The sequence below is a fragment of the Hirsutella rhossiliensis genome (genome assembly GCF_020360975.1).
Source record: "Hirsutella rhossiliensis strain HR02 chromosome Unknown scaffold00008, whole genome shotgun sequence".
Lineage (NCBI taxonomy): Eukaryota > Fungi > Ascomycota > Sordariomycetes > Hypocreales > Ophiocordycipitaceae > Hirsutella > Hirsutella rhossiliensis.
The window spans coordinates 444,177-464,472 of record NW_025408674.1 but is presented as its reverse complement, the minus strand read 5'-3'; the positions used below and the strand labels follow the sequence as shown (position 1 = coordinate 464,472).

The 20,296-nt window shown below is 52.4% G+C and overlaps 3 protein-coding genes across 3 annotated transcripts; 2 read left to right on the top strand and 1 right to left on the bottom strand.

Annotated features, from left to right (window-relative positions):
* Positions 1 to 1,912: 1,912 nt before the first annotated feature.
* HRG_07308 (kinetochore sim4 complex subunit FTA2 domain-containing protein) lies at positions 1,913 to 2,419 on the top strand (the record flags this gene model as incomplete). Its single annotated transcript, XM_044865779.1, has 2 exons — positions 1,913 to 2,098; positions 2,150 to 2,419. 2 exons carry the CDS (start codon positions 1,913 to 1,915, stop codon positions 2,417 to 2,419), a joined length of 456 nt encoding a protein of 151 aa, XP_044718743.1.
* A 3,187-nt stretch (positions 2,420 to 5,606) lies between these two features.
* HRG_07307 (MOZ/SAS family domain-containing protein) lies at positions 5,607 to 7,220 on the top strand (the record flags this gene model as incomplete). The annotated part of the gene is made up of 3 exons (XM_044865778.1): positions 5,607 to 6,018; positions 6,086 to 6,213; positions 6,345 to 7,220. The coding sequence occupies 3 exons, from the start codon at positions 5,607 to 5,609 to the stop codon at positions 7,218 to 7,220; spliced, it is 1,416 nt and encodes a 471-aa protein (XP_044718742.1).
* A 927-nt stretch (positions 7,221 to 8,147) lies between these two features.
* HRG_07306 (reverse transcriptase (RNA-dependent DNA polymerase) domain-containing protein) lies at positions 8,148 to 11,272 on the bottom strand (the record flags this gene model as incomplete). Its single annotated transcript, XM_044865777.1, has 9 exons — positions 8,148 to 8,262; positions 8,337 to 8,640; positions 8,686 to 9,190; positions 9,232 to 10,101; positions 10,581 to 10,664; positions 10,724 to 10,758; positions 10,821 to 10,869; positions 10,951 to 10,979; positions 11,035 to 11,272. The coding sequence occupies 9 exons, from the start codon at positions 11,270 to 11,272 to the stop codon at positions 8,148 to 8,150; spliced, it is 2,229 nt and encodes a 742-aa protein (XP_044718741.1).
* Between the last annotated feature and the right edge of the window lie 9,024 nt (positions 11,273 to 20,296).

Here is a 20,296-nt window from a genome sequence, read left to right as displayed (position 1 = left end):
GGAGCACCTGCTGACACGCGTTGACGAGGGCCTGCAGGGGCGTATCGCCGATTCCATTGGTTGTTTTAAATATATATTGAAGATTGGCACTGTTGGCCATGCCCTTACCGATTCACTAAAGCTTTTTGATATCCTTCTGTCTGTGGACCAGGGCAGCCCCGTTAGGGAGGACCTGGAAAAGGGATTCCTGGCCTCTGTAGCAGTAACGCATCAGGACTTCCTGAGTAAGGAAAGCTACCCCTTTATGCGTGGGCACAGCCAAGTATGCACGGTAGAGCCCCATACTCAGGAGGTCTCCAGAACTCCCTAAGGCCTCCTGTATAAATAGCCCCTTCAGACTGCCCTTTAGAGATAGAACATGCATCTTGAATCTAGCTGTGGTGACCCCTTTTCCGATGTGTATTGACACAACATTTCACCAACACCGTCATATAAGAGTAGAACAGACTTCCTGATTCCTGTCGAGCTTCATTGTAGCCCCTGATGTGAGCTCCAGCAAATCATCTCGTGAGTCACAGCAATGCGACTCTAGCCGTCTAGTGGCATCTATCTGCCCGGTTTACTCATGCGCCTTCCTCCTCTGTCGGAACTGTGATCTACTAGTGCTTGGCTGATGCCTGCAAGCCGCCCCTAAGAGAGAATGCCTAGCAATTGGCCTTACTCTTTGGCCACCCTTCCATCAGATAATGCTCATCCTTGGCTGGAACACCGTCAGATTCTGCATCTATGCGCCGGTCATCCGACTCATCCCTCTCTAACGTCATCAGCAAGCCAACTACCAAGCAAGAGTAGGGACAGACTTCCAAAGTGATTAGGTGGTCTTAGGCCAGACTAGCCCACAGGATCCCCCGTAGTGAGGGTCAGGGGGTGGACCTGAGGCAGGTTCACCCCCTGATCTCTACTCCCTCAGCTTAGTCCGAAGCAGGGCAATACATATTGAAGTAACGGAAAGTGGCGAGGCTTGCAGGGAGGCTGCCTGCGTGGCAAGGGCAGGATGCTCACGTCGGGATTAACAGCTTCAAGGAGCGGGTCAAGTTGGTGAACAGGTGGTTGCACGACGTGATGGTCACATTGCGTCTCCAATCTGCAAGGCATGGTCGGTCGCATCTCGGAGAGGATTCGTAGGAAGGAAGGTCGGCCCCAGGATCGTGCCCGGGAAGCCGGTATGACCAGAGGGCGGTCTGAGGGGCGGTCTCGACTGGCTAGAGCCGGCGTAGCTACCCGCTCCGTGGTGTCGTTGGCTGGGATATTTAACGCCGGGGAGAAGGGGTGTAGGGGAAAGTTTGCAATGGAGGGCGTGGAGAGGTGCAAGACGACGATGAGGCCGGATTCTGGCCACTTGATGCACCTCATATTGCCTTGTTGCTCTAGCCTGTAGCATCAGCGAGATATACTGTATCCTGCACGGCTGAATGAAAAGAGACGTGCAAAGAGGCTGGGAAGGCGAAATTGACAGGGAAGGATGGGTGCGACGGGAACCGCGATGCCCATATCGGCACAACGGGAGTAAGTAGTACCTCAATGAGACATGCGTTGCATTTGGGACAAGAACTGGGCGTAATGGTTGGAGTTTTGGTTACCTCCAATCATCCAGCCAGCCCTGACGACCGTGACGCGCGCACTGCAATACAACCGTGGTTCTCTCCAAGTCAGGAAGCTTTGCCTCGCCAGCTCTGTTCTCATCCACTCGCCATCAATCACAGGCTTCATTTCCCGCCTCCATTATTTCCAAATTTCACTCTACTATGTGCTCTATTTTTTGAGCAAAATATGACAACATGGCACGACAAGGACGGCGACAACAAAACGACGGAAGAAAGCCAAAGCGGACGCGGAGCAAATCTTCTCGAATTAGGGCCCCAGGAAGACTACAGCCACCTCTAGATGTGCTGATGGTCTATTCGACGAGGACATGGACGTTCAAGACGGACTTCCGCCTTGCCATGGTCCGAAGTTGCATCCCTCTGCACTCGCCAACGCATCGATCACCTGGAAAGATATGCTCGATGACCACTTGGAACCATATTCGGGCCACTCTGAGATCATGGCACATGTTTTCAAGGTTGAGATCGAGTCTAAGCACTACGCTTTGAAGGTGGTAAGTAGTGGTGAGGAGCTGTGGCAGCTCGAGAGGTTAACTATGCCTTAGTTTATGCCGTACGATATTTCGTATGACTACCACCAATTTTACACTGCGGGTATCCGCTGCACTGAAGAAGAGTTGGAATGGCATGTTATGCCCTTTTACTCAGAATGCCGCGCATACGGTCGAATCAAGCAGGCGCAAGACAGGCGATTACTGCCGCATCAAGTTGCAGTTCCATGCCACGGCTTTATTTCCACTTGGAGGAAAAAGACATCCGAAAACTGGAGGATGAGTGGAACCTTGATTTCAGTGTTGAACAGGACAACGCCCTAGAAACACCAATCCGTCCGATCTATGCCATTGTTGAAGATCTTGCAAGTGCAGGTTCCGGGTCAGTGTCAAAAGCTTGCCGCGCAACCTACGAGATCTGCGATCTTTACACTCGATGGGGATATTTGTCCGTGATATAAAGGAAGATAACTATAGAGATGGGAAGCTTGTTGATTTCGGAACTGCTTGGACTGAACCGCACGTTATATTGAACCACTACGATAGGTGTATGCATTTTGATGCGGTGGAGGAGAGGGTGGGGGATTTGGCGATGTTTGATGATATGGCCAACGGGCAACGGCATCGCTAACCTTCGCAAGGTCAGCGCCATGAAGAACCGGGACTACTGTCATAAGTTGCCCAGTCGTCTAAAGGATTCGGACGAGTTTAAAAGCCTATAGCGGCGTGTAACAAGCATTGGGCCGGCTATGCTTTTTATCAATGTCGTGAAGGACGATGACTTGAGAAGCGAATCTTGCTTAGGTGCAAGGTCGGAAGGCATGGCTTCCCGCAGTCGCAGGAGGAGCCTATTCCGCACCACCTGTCGAAGGCGCCCTGTATGTCCATCATGATCAACGTGGCAATATCGCCCTGGTCGTGAAGCAATGCTAACGCTAGGTCGAGCGCTGAGCATTTGGGCAGGCCACCGCGTGCTGGCTGTGGATGGCCCTTTGCGTGATCGCGACCCAGGCCAGACGGCGGGCTATCAGACGCTCGAGTCCTTGCCGAGGCAGGCCAGGAGGAGATGGGCCTCCAGCCTCTTGGGCAGATAAGTCCCTCCTGCCCGGTTTGGGGATCATCACTACCTCCGCCAGGCGGTAGCAGACCGGGTGGTGGCCCTGGTGTATGCAGCCCTTATACAATTCCCTCACCGCTTCGCCGAATGTGGCTCCAGATCCGACGCAACATCCGAACTGTGATGCCGTCGACTCCCGGGGAGATGTTTCCAGTGGAAGTGCACGAGTGAGCCGCGTCGGCGAGCACGACGCTGCAGTCGAGGGTCCTCTGCCGGACCTCCGGCGCCTAGGGGTCCGTGATGTCGTCTGCAGTCACGCGCCTCTCCAGGATCTCTGTCCGAAGCACGTTTGCCTTCTCCGTCTGGGTCTCATAGAACGTTTTGTGACGGTCACGGACTGAGCCAGAAGGCTGTGGACTCTATTACGAAGATTCTACTCTGAAGAAGAGAAAGGAGAACAGAACAATACAGCCGGGTGTCCTCTCCCTAAATATGTCTTCCGTACGTGTGGGCCGTGGCTTAACAACATGTGGGTCATGTACGCAAACGGGGTGTGACGGTGCTCAACGAAAGCCGTCACACGTTTCGCCTACTTGTATAGGCGGCCTGAACGGACTCGCCTTCTCGGCCACCGCATGATATTGCATACATCATCGTCACTCTCGGCGCCTTCCAGAACCATATTGACTTGCTGATATTGCTGAGAACCGATATTCCTTACGGCGTACTTTTCGATCTTGGTGAGCCGCACGAGTTGGCCGTGTGAGCGCCTGGGTCTGGCAGGGTACTCCTTATGGTCGGTCTGTCGGAAAGGGTTCGGCGCAGTTCGCGCACCTCTGCGGGTGCTTGCAGTCGTTATCACGGTGGTCTTTCCCGCCACATCGTCGGCGGGCCTGCTTTCGGTCGCAGGCGTAGCGGGAGTGGTGATCCCAATCTTGGCGATCAGTCGGGCTAGTCGGCTGGTGCCCAAGAGCCGCCACCTCCTCTGTATCGCCGCCTCGAAGGACACAGTCATCGTCACAGTAGGCTGGTCGCGACGGAGCGTTCGGAGTGTCTCTTAGCAACATGGAGCATCAATTGGTTCGGCGCCTGTCTGGGGCTTGATCCTTCTTTGATAGCTTGGCCAGTCCACGGCGGCCCCCCAGATATCCGTGAGCTGCCTCGGGCAGTCAGCCACAGCGTAAGTGTGCCACTTCTGGAAGCCTTCAACCGCTCCGAGGCGGGCCGGGCCGCCCAGTCGTCCTGCCGTTCCACAAGCAGGTCCCTCGCCTCCCGGTCTGAGGCCCGAATAGCCCATCCAGTCTTCACCCGGGCGATCTGTGGCATGCGTTCTATCCCTAGGTTGAGAGTCTTAGCTACGTGAGCTCTGATGGCATGTCCCTGGTAGCCCCATGCTGGGGACTTGTCGTCGAGCCGCATGAAGACACGCAGGTCATCCTTGTATGTATGTATGTAGTGTATTTCACCCGGAGGATTTCTCCTATAGGGCCTAGACGTAAAAGCTACTGACATTTCAATACATTAATGCGTAACACCTTAAGCCCCACGGACAGGTCATCCTTAGGCGGCTGGACCGGAGGCGTTTCCGGGGCCGTGGGTCGAGGCGGACCGGCAGGGGGCCCCCTGCCTGCACCATCCCCTTCTGGGCCATAGCGGCGTAGGTCGGTGTGGTCCCGTCTGAGTAACGAAACATGCACGGACGATTTCGAATCATGCACGGAGACTTAAACCCCATTTGGAAGAGGGACCCGCCCACAACAATTTGGCGCGCGCCTCCCAACGCCGTGGCCGCCTCGTCGCGCCTACCACTGGCACCGAATAGTGGCTGCTTTACGCTTAGCCTTCCCGGAAGTCTTGCTGTTTGCAACGTTAACGACGTAGCCTTGATCTTGCTGATCATTCCGAAGTGCCTCAAGAGCCTCGGAATATGTGCAAAAAAGTGTGTCCTGGATAGATATAGGCTCAGGGCCTGAGCCCTCGATCGTAGTCATCGTGGCCGCGGCGGCGGCGGCGGCGTTGGCTACAGTGGCCGCGGCAGCCATCGCGTTGGGAACGCGCGCGCCAAATTGTTGTGGGCGGGTCCCTCTTCCAAATGGGGTTTAAGTCTCCGTGCATGATTCGAAATCGTCCGTGCATGTTTCGTTACTTCCAAAATTTGGTGCTCTTCCGAATGGGGTTTAGCTCGGGGGTGCATGTTTCGAAATTGGGGGTGTATGTTTCGTTATTCAAATCCCTTTCCCTTGCAGGCAGGAACCTAACCTAGGTATGCATGCAGCAAAGCCATGGTTCATTCATTATGCTTCTAACAGGGGCTGATAAGATTTCCTGTCTTGACCGCCTAGCGATGAATAATTTACCAGCACCCACCTGCCCTCGGCATCGAGTTTCCAGCATCAGCTACGAGTCCATCAAAAGTCGCCCACGCACCCTTCTCCGGCACCCTCCTTCCGTATCATGAGGTTGATACGCCGAGTGGTGAGGCGGCTGTCGGGTCGGACGCACCGCGAAAAGGGCAAGGCGTCTCCCGAAACTCTGAGGACGGGCTGCATTGCCTGGGTGGAGAAGGAAGGCCAACCGCGGCGAGCCGAGATCCTCAGTATCAAAGAAACGAAGAGTGGCAAGCATTTCTATTGCAACTTCGACAACTTTAACAAGCGACTGGATGAGTGGGTTCCTGTGGCCAGAATCGACTTCAGCCAGGATGTAGAATGGCCGAATCCAGAAAAGGGCAACCTGAACGATTCAAAATCCAAGAAAGCGCCGTCAGTACAAACGAAAAGGCCCCAGTTTCGACGAAGGCACAAAACGCCCCGGAAAGAGGAGCAGTCGGTTCACTCTGAGGCCACAACTCCTCATCCTTGGACAGGTGTGCCCACCATCACAATGTTTTGGAAAGCGACGACAGATCCATCTGCTGACTCCGTCACACCCAGAATTCGTGGAGTCTCAAACCCGAAAATCATCGTCGATTGGACCCGATGGCGATCCCCAGACATTCACCAGCGTCGGGGCTAGTGCTACGCCGGCCGCCACCGACGAGCTGGACGCGGACGAGGAGGAAGTAAGGAATTATGAAGAAAGCGGGTTCAGTCGCGAAGAGGAAATCGAGAAGTTGAGAACCTCAGGTTCTATGAGTCAAAACCCGCCGAAATTTCGCGAGTACGAAATATCTCGAGAGTCCAATTCGGGAAGAACGACTTGTTTCCGTGGTACTTTTCCCCCTATCCAGAAGTGTTCAGCCAGGATGACGTCATCTTCATCTGCGAATTCTGCTTGAGTTACTATGGTGACGAGAAGGCATTCCTGCGACATCGCAGAAAGTGCACGCTGCAACACCCACCGGGTAATGAAATATACAGAGACGACTACGTGTCCTTTTTCGAAATCGATGGCCGTCGTCAACGCACATGGTGTCGGAATCTCTGCCTACTGTCTAAAATGTTTCTCGATCACAAGACACTGTACTACGACGTCGACCCCTTTCTCTTTTACGTCATGTCGACCCGGAGCGACAAGGGCTGCCATATCGTAGGATACTTCTCCAAAGAGAAGGAGAGTGCGGACGGATACAACGTGGCTTGTATCATGACTCTGCCGCAGCACCAGAGGAAGGGATACGGAAGGTTGCTGATTCAGTTCTCATACGAGCTATCCAAGATCGAAGGCAAGCTAGGATCACCGGAAAAGCCGCTTTCAGATCTGGGCCTCTTGAGTTATCGCCAGTACTGGTCCGAAAACATACTCGATCTGCTGCTAGGCTACAACGAGCGAGACGACAGAGTGACGATAGAGGTGATTTCCAAAACTCTAGCCATGATGACTCAGGATGTCGAACACACCCTGCAAGCAATGAATATGCAAGTCTATCACAAGAGCGACCACAAGATCGTCATCCCCGACAAGCTCATCAAGCAAAGGGAGAAACAGAAGCAGAAGCAAAAGATCTCTCGACCCGGCCAGGATACAGTGGAAGCCGCCAGTGTTTACAGCCTGGAGCCGGACGTGGGGCTGGTAAAGATGCGCCGCAACGATATGTGTGGTGGAAGAAAAGGTGTCGCATCGAGCTGACCCTGTTTGGAAGGAGGATACTTGTTTCCTGTGTATGCAGATATCAGGTCCCTCCTGACAGCTATTTAAGCTCGGTCAGTGGACACCCAACGCTCTTTACTCTCTCTTTTGTAACAGTAACAGTGTCACGAAAAGTAGGGCCAAATAGGCATAAAGTTAGTATTTCAGAATCGTCCGGTGCTGCTCCATTTTTCCTTCTGTTCTCTGTGTCTGTTCCTTCCTTCCTCGCCTTTTATTCCTGGCCACAATCTCGATCTTCTCCGTCTGCCTCACACCTCCGTCAATCGTCGGGGTGGCTGCGCCCCACTTTTTCCTAGGACACCGTCCTGACGGCCGGGCTGACTGTCTCAGCCGACGCATCAGAAAGCAGGCCTGACGTCCTGGCTGACTGTCTCAGCAGGAGCATCAGCAAGCAGGGAACCTCTAGAGGTCCTACGAGCGGCTTCGCAACACACCCTTAGTGACGGCCAACCAGGACGTTGCTAGAGATGCGGGAATGTCGTGCACGACTCATCTCTCGCCCTGGGCCTCTTTTATGGCTATCACGGGATGTATCACATCTCGTAATTCTTCAAGCTTGGCCTCTCTACTCAATCGTTCCTTTATATCCTCAAGCCCAACCATTCGTTGGAACTCGAGGAGCTTCTGCCTCGGCAATGCCTTCGTCAAGCCATCTGCTCGCATATGTGTCGTAGGCACCCAATTGACCCGAATTCGAGCATCTTGAACCTCTTGTCGTAGCCAATGCTGATGAATGTCTACGTGCCTCAGTCTCGTCGAGAGCTTCGTACTCTCCTCTTTGAGAAGTCTGATCGTCTGGGCATTGTCGCATTCCACTACCAACGGAGAGGGAATTCGGATGTCCAGGAATTCAACAGACGGCTCAGGAAGATCGCCTCCTTTGACGCCTCTGAGAGAGCAAGCAACTCAGCCTCCGTGCTTGACGTCGTGACTGTCGCTTGCTTTGACGCTCTCCACGCCACTGATCCTCCAAATAGGGTCATGACGTAGCCTTGTGAGCTCTTCCTGTCGACTGAATTGTCTGCGAACGATGCGTCACTCGAACAGAGGAACAGCTCCGCTTCCTTCGATCCTCCTCCGAGACGTAACGCGTACGATCTCGTTGCAAAGAGGAAGAGGATAACTCTGTCTGCTGCTTTCTGGTGCTTCTCATCGGGATTGTGGTTATGTCTTGCCAGTCGGGATACGGCAAACGCAATATCTGGTCGCGTTGAAATTGCTGAGAAGAGCACGGAACCAACCTTCTGGAGATACTGATGTTTTTCCCTTTCATTTGCTTGGCTTGTAGCTGGCAGGAGCTCTTCGTCAGAGATCATTGGCGTGTCTGGGAGCTTGAGAGACTCAGGGGCGTTGTCGTTGTTTAACAGGAACTTATACGCGATCTTGTCGATATAGGCGTCTTGCGTCAGCCAAAGCGTCTTCCTTTGACGATCGCGGAGGATACGAATCCCCAAGAACCAGCGAGGTTCTCCAAGCCGAGTTAGGTTGATCTTTTTCTGTAGTCCCCGAGTAGCTTCTTCGACGACCCCTTCGTCCTCCTTCCGGAATGCCCAGATGATGTCATCAACGTAGAAGAAGACGGTCACCGCTCCCTTCATCATGACACACGGCTCCTGGGGAACTTTTCTGAATCCCAGTTCCTCTAGAGACGACGTAAGCATCTGTTGCCAGAGGAGCGGCGAGCGGCGTAGTCCGTAGAGAGCTTTTCTCAGGCGTAGGACTTTCCCCCTCTTCTGGAACCCCGGTGGCATCCTCATGAAGATAACTTCTTCGTCGTCGAGGGGGGCATGAACAAAAGCATTGACTGCATCCATCTGTTCCAATTCGAGGTCGTGTTTCGCGGCAATGGCCATTAGCGTACGAAACGACATTCCTGCGAGGGTAGTCGCTCGAGTAGGCAGGTCCCCCTTTTCTTGCTGATTGCCACAGACAACGAGGCGAGCTTTGCACTTTGGAGATTGCCGTGCTTATCAGTCTTATAGATGAATACCCACTTGCAACCGAGGACCTGCTTTCCAGCAGCCTTCGTCCAGAAGACCTCGTCAAACGAGCCCATTTCCGCATGTGAGGCCAGGTGGTCTCTCTGAGCCTGGGTGAATTCCTCTCTATACGGGTGTTTTTCTAGTTGCTTCTGCGTCTGTGGAGGCTCGGGTAGGTCTCTCTTGTGGACTTTTGCGCTTTTCGGTCTGAACAACCTTCCTGCTGTGAAGGCTCCGTGCACCCCGTCCTCAATTGGCACCGGGACGAAGTCGGCAAAACGGTCGATGTATGACTGATCCAGCTCTGGTTGATCAAATGGTTCCAGAGCTTTCAAACGCGATTCTTTCATCAGGCCTTCAAGGTCGGCTTGAAATGCCGCTCCTCCAAGAGAGCAACCCACCCTCAGGGTGAGCCTCCTCTTCAGGATCATCCTGAACACGGACTCTCTTCTGAGCTTGCAACGGCTCCAGATCGACTTGGAAAGGGGCTTTACCACCACCCCATTAGGGTCAGCGTATGGAAAGTGAACCGAAAAGACTCCATGTGGTTCTTCCTCCGGGTCAGAAGCTGGTGGCGTTAGGTATGCATCTTCCAGCTCCGCGCTCTCCGTAGTCTTCTTTTCCTGCTCTTCGCTTTGTTGTTGTCCCTGCTCCTCGACTTCGTTATCTTCAGCCATTCTGATGTCATCATCCTCGAGGTCCTCGATATCAGTGTCTTCATCGGTCTCTTCGTCAAGGATGGCCTGATTCGCCGTCTGGTCTTCCGGGATTTCAATCTGTTGGATCATCTCTCCGATGCTCGCAGGCAGCGGCATCCGCTCGCCTCCTCCTTCGAAGAACGTATACTCGTCAAAGACAACATCTCTCGTTGCAATGACCTTCTTCAAGAGAGGATCCAAATTAGGAAGATATTTGTAGACTTATAACCGATGAGGTATCCGATGTGAGCTCTCGGGTCGAGCTTCCACCTCTTCCTCAATCCAAGCTGTGCATTTGCTGTCATTGCGTAGGCTCGGCAGCCGTACGCACGAAGATGTGAGAGCTGATTTTTCTTCCCTGTGAACAAGTCAATGGGAGACTTCCAGTCGGCTTCTCCTTCGTTAGCGTTTTCAGCGGCGAATCGAGGCTCTCTTGGCGTTCGGTTTCGGAGGTAGCAGGCTGCTTCGATGATCTCTTTCCATAGTGAATGCGGTAGTCGAGAGGCAATCCTCATGACTCTCGCTCTCGGTAGAGATCCTCCTGACCTCTCGGCTCCACCATTCTGGTCCTGAGTGTTGGAAGCTGACATCGCCTTTGTCATCCCTTTCTTCCTCATCCAGGCTGAGATTTTCTTCGTGAAGAGCTCGCCGTCAGAGCGCACGACATTCGTCTTAAATCCAAAGCGAGCGAGCATAAAGGAGGAAAAGTCTTTCAAGACAGCTCCGTGTTCCTTTGCCTTGTAGGTCTTCATGAAGTAGGAAAGACCATTCCAGAGAAGGCGTCTGTGATAAACATCACACGGACGTAGTTCTCGTGGTCTCTCGCAAGGTCGGTCCAGTCTATCCAGATCTCGTAGCACGGCTTGTCTCTTTCCTCGTCAGGTGGACGGCGGGAGACTTGCCTTCTGACCTTCCCCTGAGCACAGTACTCGCATTCGACGGTTTTCGGCCCTTAATCCGGACCCCTTTGTAGGCCTAGCTTGTGCAAAGCCATTGGACCAGGGTGACCAAGACGGGCGTGCCAAAGCTTGCCGTCTCCTTGAGAGGCAGGTCGAGGATCTCTTGAGCCGGCTCTTCGAGCTTTCCTTGTCTCCTTCTTCGATGCCTGGAACGCACTGTTGAAATCCGGGAATTCGGTTTCCACGGGCTGGTATTCAACAACAAACTGCTGATATTTCCTCTCGGTGATCCCGATAGTCTGGCCCTTTCGGACTAGCCTCATAGGCTCAGACAGCGTATCCCAAAAGATCTGATCGTCGTCGATAAGAGTCTGCAAAGAAACCAGGCTCGATGAGAAACCGGGACAGTAGGCAACCTTCTTTAATCGGAGTGTTCGGTGGAAGCCGTCAGGCATCGTCGTTGCGACATTGACTCGCCCGAATCCTTCGATTCGAACGAGAGAGTCACCGGCGACGATAAAGTCATTCTTGGCCTTTTTAAACGATCGGAACCGACTGAGCTTGTTGTTGATATGAAGAGATGCGCCGCAATCAAGGAGGGTTGAATTCTTAAGCGGATATTCCGATCCCTTAGGCCAGGGACTCAGCTGAGAACACGAAAGCTGGGTTTGCTGAGCCCACAAGCCTTCCCCTCATCCTTGGTTGCTATTTCTGCATTTTCTTTCGAATATCTTCAATTCTCCTTTTCAGGACAGGATCGTCAGCGACTCTCTCGTGTCATCTTGAGATACCTTTCAGGGGCGGATTATAGCCCTCTGGTCTGGCTTCTTCGATAACCTGCCAGCAACCTCGAGCTCGTGTCCCTTGCGTCTGCAGGCAAGGCAGGGATCTCTTTGGAATATGGCTCCCTTCCAAGGGCTCTCTGTCCAGCTTCTTCTTCTTCGCTGGCGGTACTTCGTCCGCATCGTCTGCGTCTGCTGCTGCTTTGTCCGCATGAAATGCGCCTCCTCTTTGATAGCACCTCGGGTTTTTCTGCTTCTCTGCTTTCGGCCAGATGCTTCACATCTCGCACGACTCTCTCAACAGTCCATTGACTCTCCGTCGGAGCTTGGGCTGCAAGAACGGCGGCGACTGCGGCCGTTGCTGCAGCGGCCATCGCGGCTACTGCAGCTGCTGCCGGATTGTGAACAACGGGGTTAACAGGAGCAGCAGCAGGAGGACCATATCGGTCGAAGTCGAACAGTTTCCCTGGGTAGCCTCTGATTTTGCGTCGAGTATCCTGCTTCCTTGTTCGTACTGGTAGCCTAGGAGTTATCCAGAGGCCTAATCAATGTGGCAACGTCTCTAAGCCACTGGCCCGTTTGGGCCTCCATTAGCTTATACTTATCGGCGTCAGACATTATGTCTTCCCATTTGTCGATCCAGGAGTCTAGATCCTTTGCGTTAAATCTCTTTAGGTGGGTCGAATACTTGGTCCTTGTGAGATTCATCATATATCCCGCTTCAGGGGCCGTCGACGCTTCTAGACGTTTAAACCACTGACGAATTGGAAGGTCTTCGTCGAAGGCGTTCTGCTTCGAGGATACCACTGATTCCTGCATCGCTATGCGAGCGTTGGTAACCAGTTTAGTCTCATCTTTATACTCTTTCCTCCTGATATCATAGTCCCGCATCGCGTCGTTATAATCTCTCTTCTGAACGGCAGAGAGGTCAGCGAGTCTAACAGCATCAGGGGCGTAGTGGCGGAATTCAGGTCGCTCAGGAGGTTCGAGGGGGTCCTCGTTGGTAAAGATCAGGCTATGGATCGTCTTGTCAGTTCGATTCCTGAGCTCCCTTCTCCATTTGTCCCAGTTGCTTGGTCCTGAGAGGATCGCTCGTGCAGGGGCGGCAGAAGACTTCGACATCTCGTTGATTTGAGAGTGGTTTTCGGTCGGAATGGAAGTTACAGGAACGTAGTTCCTCCCGGCTCATGACTGTCACGAAAAGTAGGGCCAAATAGGCATAAAGTTAGTATTTCAGAATCGTCCGGTGCTGCTCCATTTTTCCTTCTGTTCTCTGTGTCTGTTCCTTCCTTCCTCGCCCTTTATTCCTGGCCACAATCTCGATCTTCTCCGTCTGCCTCACACCTCCGTCAATCGTCGGGGGTGGCTGCGCCCCCACTTTTTCCTAGGACACCGTCCCTGACGGCCGGGCTGACTGTCTCAGCCGACGCATCAGAAAGCAGGCCTGACGTCCTGGCTGACTGTCTCAGCAGGAGCATCAGCAAGCAGGGAACCTCTAGAGGTCCTACGAGCGGCTTCGCAACAAACAGAGACCTCTTTTACCCCTTCTCTGCGGGATCAGCTTTCACATCCGACTTGTCCCTCGTGCGTGCCTCGTGGTGAGATCCGACAGCATCTTTAAAAAATGTTTATCGTTCTGCCGATAAATTTGTGTCAAGTGCACGTGCGTAAAGTCACATTGACCCCATGCATCACTCATGAAAGCCCACTTTTCATGCTCGTGGAATGGCCCATCCCTTTGAGTGTCGAGGAGGAGCAAGGGGGTCACGAACAGGGATCTCAGCCAATAAGACCACTAGGCGATTAGGGGTACATTGTTTTACTAGCAAATTTGGCTATGGTAGAAGTCCCAGCAATCCTGCTTAGTACATATAGCTACATCACACTGGTTAACGTAATCTACCCCCTACCCGTACAGACCCCCCACTCGGACAGAAATTCCCCACCAATGCTACTCGCACCTCACCACGACAACAAACTGCGCACATGGAAGACAATTTATTGCTAGAGGCAAGTAAATCAATTTCGGACTATCCATTACACGTACGGGAAGTTGGTTGAAGGACCTGGATTTCTAAGTCTGTGTGGCGCACGCTATCTTGGGGCCCTTGGCCCCTCCTCTTCTATCTGTCGTTGACCCACTCCTCGTCTTCTCGCCGTGGCTCGGCCCGCTTCTCCTGTCCTTTTCTTTCCATCGCTTGACTCGCTCTTCAATTCGCTCGTGGTCACAAAATTTCTTCGGATATCTGACGGCGAGATTGCTTGACGGCGAGCCTCTAAATAACATGAAGTCATATGACGGATCTCGACGAAAATACCCTATGTGAAGAGGGTACTAGAAGGGTGAAAACGTCTGAGAAGTCTGCTGGTATATGGAGTACTACGATGGGATGTGTCGACTTGCCAAAGCCGGCGCGACGTGACAGCCATGCCCGTCGAGAATATGATGCGGATGTGTACGAACCATGCGGCGGCGTTTATTTGGACCAGATACTTCTTTAACCAATCTATGGCAAAGTCATCGGAAGTCCAGCTCTCATTAACACTGATATGCCAGTGTTGGGTTACTCCTGTTTCATACCGACTTGCTTGGCGTAGCTTGCCTTGGAAGATAACCTTGGCTGGTAAAGCCCGTCTTAGCAACCAGCAGACTCGAGTATAGTAACCTATTCGCGATTTCTAGAATGCGTGGGTTGAGGCAAGCCTTGCTGGTCAGACCTGGTAGGGACTGTTGCCGTTACAATGACAACCATTTGAGCACGGGTCTCTTTAAAATTATAGACATCCTCGTCAAGAATCCCCCACTTTTGTTTCGTCGCCGCGAGTCGATCGTACCATTGTTGAATCTTTTGCGGGTCCTCGCATTTGGCACGTTGGTGATCGTATCGGCGAGAGTGCTGCGCCTTGGTTTAGTCGTGACGGCCAACGAAATGCGCATCCAGTTCTCGCCGACAGGATCTTACCTCGCTCTGAAAGGATAGATTGGTCGTCCGGCGAGTGTAAGCTACCGTCGGCAGCATCCTCACTCACCCATGACAAGATCTACTGTACAAGAGACATCTCTTTCGATGCCTTCGCTATTCATCTGCGTGTCGTGCCAGGGTAATACACCGCGCAATCGATCATATTTTGTGGATGGAAGGACGTCGTAAAGTGCGCGATTGCGTCCTTTCGGATAGTTTCGAATTGAGCCTGTTGATAAGCCCTGACGACGCGGAGGAGCCGTTCTTTGCGCAAAACTGAAGGTTGTTGTGACGCAAACATTGTGTAGTTGTACGGTGCGGTCGGTGGAGAATTTCTGTCCGAGTGGGGGGTCTGTACGAGTAGGGGGTAGATTACGTTACATCCCTTACGAGTCTTCGTGCCCGGCTTCTTGCGTGCATTGCTGCTAGCTGTGCCTAACGGCTTGCGCCGACTTCGTGATCTTATTTCCCCAGCTTTAAAGCCTTGACAAGGAAGGCAGCGAGAGCTTTTGCCGCGATTGACATGTTTATGCTGTGTTATAGGCGTAAATATGTCTCCAGCTCGAAATAGTTGTCTTGAGCTACCGTCTTTGCTATAAGCCTCGCAAAGATCTCTCACAATGCGTTGCCGCCACTCGCGCTGTGAGGTTATTCGCGGCCAGCTTGGCTGGCCCCAAAGCTGAAGAAGGTAGCTGTTAACAAGGGCAGTCTCAAGCAGGAAGGTCCACGCAAGTGCCCGCCAATTCCCTACAAACACGGTGGTCTAGTCCCCCCCTGCTCTTAGTTGGTCACCAATATCAACGCCGCCCATTTGATCAATGTAGTCTGCAGAGATAGACGGCACAGGAAGACGTAATACAGGCTCGGCACCGAATTTTTGCTGTATTGGGCGTGCTCGAGGCTGCGTTGTTGTCGGCCGGCGCCGAATTCGCTCTTCGAATTCCTCGCCGGAATAGACTGTTGAGAGGAATAGCACAAGAGCGTTATCTTTCCAAGCGAATTGGTTGACCTAGAAGAAGAAGACGAATTAGTAGGGGAATTACTAGAGAGCCTGTCTTCTAGTACTCGTACCTGACCGTCAGGGGTTGGCGCAGTCTTCAGTGTGCCCCACGGCCAACAGTCCCCCTTTGTGTCAGCTTTCTTCGCCTCCACGAAGGGTTTGTAGAAGCCACAGTTGATTCGGGCTATCGCACGGAGGATGAGCAAGTGGGCATAAAGATCAGGGACTGGAAGACTCTTAATTCTGCTATCTAAGGTGGGAAAGAGGCGAGATCTTTATAGACTGCCTGAATATGAGAATGGAAGGGAATGGTAGTGAATGGAAGCATCTGATCGGATCATCTGGAAGCCACTGATGCGTTGATGATGCCTCCTAGAAGTTTCTGTGGGGAAATGTGGAAACGGACTGTGCGAATAGGGGGTCAGACTGTTGGAGGCTGATATCCTATGTGTGACATACCCCCCCAGGTTGTGCTGGCTAGTGGGCAGTGCAAACTGAAGAAAGAAACTAGATCCCTAGCAACGTAGAGATATCGACGAGACCGAGTTGTTTGACGAAAGTAGCAAATTTCTGGCCTGGCAGAGCTTTGGTGAGCGGGCTGAGCGCCGTGGCTGAGTCACTCGGACCGGGGTCCGGTGTCGGATATGGGTGCTGAATGTCATGAAACTCATCCTGATCATCCGAGTCCTCATGATCAGATGGTTCGGGTTGTACCACAATCGTGGTGGCGTCTCCTTGGTCTGAGGTTGAGGAGATTGCTCAACGGGGTCAGGTTCAGGTTCATCGATTTGAGGGGATTTCCTCGTAATCCGACTCGTCCTCGATGTGGGCTGGAAGCTGTACTTCCACGCGCTGTGGGATAGGTTCTGGTGGCTGATCATTTCCGTCATAGAAGATGCTTTCATTGAAGGTCACATCTCGGACCCTTCGGACTTCTGATGTGGACGGAATCCAGATCCTGAAAATGTTCGTGGAATCATATCCAACGAGATAACCGATTTCTGTGTGAGGGTCGGTCTTTAGGTCCTTCTTCTGTCTGTTCTGAAGGGCCTGGGGTGTCAAGGGATAGGCTCTGCAGCCGTATGCCTTGAGAAACGTGATGTCAGGCTGGTCTTGCTGGTAGCCTATGTCTCTGTTGTTGTCTCGCAGCCACTGATGAAGCAGCTGGAAAGGCGTTCGAAGCTGTGGTTCTGCATGGGCGATCTGTTGTGCAAAACACTGCTGCTTTCCAAGTCTCTGGCCAAAGATCAGATGGTAAATTGGCATCAATTCCCATTGTTCTGGCCTGGGCAGATATTACCCCCAGATCGCTCTGCAGAACCGTTTTGAGCGGGAGTGTAAGGGCAGAAGGTTCATCTTGAATCCCTTCCTCGATCCAGCTCTCATACGCACTCTGAAGAGAACGATCGTTATCACGGTGGATAATGCAAATGTTGAGATTCCATTGGCGTTGAACCATTGCCTCGTGGTTTCTCAAAGCAGTCATAACGGACCCTTGTGTCGCGTCATTCAGAAGGTAGATGAAGATCATGCTTGTAAATTCATCTTTGATAAGAAGAACAGCTTCCTTGCCGTTGAATGAGGTGTTCATACTGAAGATATCAACGTAGATTCTCCAGAATGGTCTGGGGCTCGGTTTTGAGGGGTTCGGCGAGAGACGACCTTCTTTCCCTTCCCAAGGGAACACGCGGTGCAATCGATGGTAACTGGGCCTTTGATCTTCGAACCCGTCGTGTTCTCAACAAGATGCTCTAGGGCTTGAGCGTTCAAGTGACCTAGGCGCTTATGCCAAAGCGTAGCATCTGCTGTTTTCACTGTGCGAGGTGCAGATGAAGATGTGAAATTGGAGGCGTGAGAGTCCTCCTTAATCGGGTTGAACTCGATGACCGGTTGACGAAAGCGGCGTTTCGTATGAAATATAATCTGATCGTCTTTAGAGACGCGTCCAGATAGTGGATTCCAGTTGTATCCCTTCGCAAGAAAGCGGTCGAGGATGCGATGTGTGGAATTTTGGCACGAAGGCAACTTCGTTGAGCTGAAAAAGTCCTCCTTCTTCAAGCTTCATACGGACTGTGCCGTAGCCAAGGATCTGAAGTTGACTATCGCCTGCAAAGAGCTCTTCTGGCTCTGCAGGGGCGGTGTAGTCAAGAAAACGGGATCGGTTGTTGCAAATGTGTGTGTCTGATCCGGAATCAAGGATAAAGGAGTCATACAGCGGGTAGACTGCCTTTCCCGTCGAGAAACTGGTTGATGGAGGTGTTGAGGGGGACGATTTCTCCATTTCCTTCTTCTTGAAGTCTTGTGCTTTCTCCGTCATCTTCTTTGCCCATGGATTGGAGTCGAGGATTTCCTTGATCTTCTTCTCAACCTTCTGATCAGGAGTCCAGCCATCAGGCCGAGCTGATTTGATGAGATAGAAGCAATCTACGAAGCGGTGATATTCTCCGCAGACACACATAGGAACACCATCAGCGTTCTTGCTTGAAGACCACTTAGGCTTGTCCTCTTTCCTCTCCGATTTCTCTCCCTTGCCTTGGAAGGCAGCTCGAATGATCCTTTGCTGTTGTTGGCGGCCTTGATTCGGTGAGCTCGTTCAAAGATCTCACTGATCTTAATGCCGTCCGGGAAGTCCGTCTTCCAATCAGGCTTGCCGAATACGGCCTCGTCTTCCATTTTGTTGACCCAATAGTCTGTGAATGGGGCGTTGATGGACGAAACAGCCTGTAGGAAATCTTGGGTAGGGCGAAGGTCCTGGACATCAGGAAGCCCTAATTGCTTTGCCTCAGTGAGGACTTTCTGCCATTGGGTGACCCAAGCTTCGATCTTGGTCCTGTTTGGCGACTGAAGGGTGGAACGATAACGCTGAACAACTTTCCTCTCGAGTGCCCAGTCGGTTGGGGCCACACGAGCCTGAAGCAAGGCAAGTTGCTTTGCAACGTCGTGTTCCTCGGCAATGGTGCTGTAGTAGTTGCCGATGGTCTTGACGATGTGTTGTTGAAGGCTGGCGAGTGCCTTCACTTGATCCCTATACCCTGAAGCTTCGAGCGGTATTGGGTGTGGAGGAATTCGAGACGGCGAAATTCCTCCGAGGTCAGATCCACGAGATCAGATGCTTCGTGGTTGATTTGTCGGAATGTTGGTTCAACTGGCTGCTGAAGAACCGGCTTACCCTCCTTGACGGCAGGGTCCAGAAAGTCCCAAAGACTGTGGGACGTGGCGAATTTCTTGATGATAGAAATCCATTGTTTCAGTCGCTAGGGCCGTTGAGCACGGTGCCCTTGGAAGAGCCATCAAGATCTAGAGCTGAGCTCATTGTGGAAGCTATTCTGCGCAGCGGAGTGAACAAGAATAAGATACCCAGTCAGTGGCAGACCGGGCTCATAACTATCGCACGGAGGATGAGCAAGTGGGCATAAAGATCAGGGACTGGAAGACTCTTAATTCTGCTATCTAAGGTGGGAAAGAGGCGAGATCTTTATAGACTGCCTGAATATGAGAATGGAAGGGAATGGTAGTGAATGGAAGCATCTGATCGGATCATCTGGAAGCCACTGATGCGTTGATGATGCCTCCTAGAAGTTTCTGTGGGGAAATGTGGAAACGGACTGTGCGAATAGGGGGTCAGACTGTTGGAGGCTGATATCCTATGTGTGACACGGGCTGTGCCTGTGGCCCCAATCTCTAGCTGACGAAGAGCGTTGAGGAGGTTCGGCGAGGAAAAGAGGTTATCAAAGAAGACATGGTATGTCTGTTCTGGTAGTTGCTTGACTAGGGCAACAACGACGCTCTGGGTCGGGTTGAGAGAAATGCTGCCCTCTGCTGTGCCTATGGCCCTCTTCCTTTTCTTCCCAGCAGCCGGGCCAAGGGCATTACCATGCCCCACCCCTTTCGGTAACACCCACCTTTCGGTAGCGCAATTGAAAAATTCTCCACCAAAAGTCTACCATTTGAACTACATGAAATATGATCAGAACTTAACATTATAAACACAAAAAAATATCATTCCGTAGAGAAATGGACGCTCTTATATGTCCCGGCGCTTTTTTACCATTCGCCCGGATCTGGTGGTGACTGGAAGGGCTTCGGGTGCCACCTTGACTTCGATCACTGAAGCTGTCTCCACCTCTGAGACCGCCTCCTCCTCTGTGTCAGAATTCAGCACAACGGCTATCTCTTGGCTTTTAATTTGGGAATGGCTTCCTCAGCCACCAAAGCTTCACTGAGAGTCATGAACCGTCTGTTCGGGTTCGGAATTGCTCTCCTCTTCTTGCCTCTCTGCAGCCGGGCCACTTCTTCCTCTAGCTTCGCGATTCTGTTGCTGTGCTCGGCAAGCGTCTGTTCTGGGCTTCAAAGCCTCTAGCTATCACGGCGTATCGTCTCCGGGTGCCAGGAGTCTTGTTCTTTCCTCTCGCAGAATGTTAAAATGCAGGGTAAGTGTTGGCAGGGCTCGAGCATGAGACAAACTGGGAACGTCGTTCAACCGGTGTGTCGTATTATGCTATGAGGATTGTCTATCTCCAAGGGAGAGGAAGTCACGAAGCTAGCTTTGTGGCCTCAGCCGTACTCAGCCGTACACGTGACTGTGTACGTATGCTAGCTAGGTGAGTGGGGAATAGAGGCGCGGACCCCGCGCCTTTAAGTTAACGTAATCCACCCCTTCCCGGTCACACCCCTACCCGCTCAAAATTCCCCACCGACACGACCCGCACTTCATGGCGAGACAAGCCGAGCACG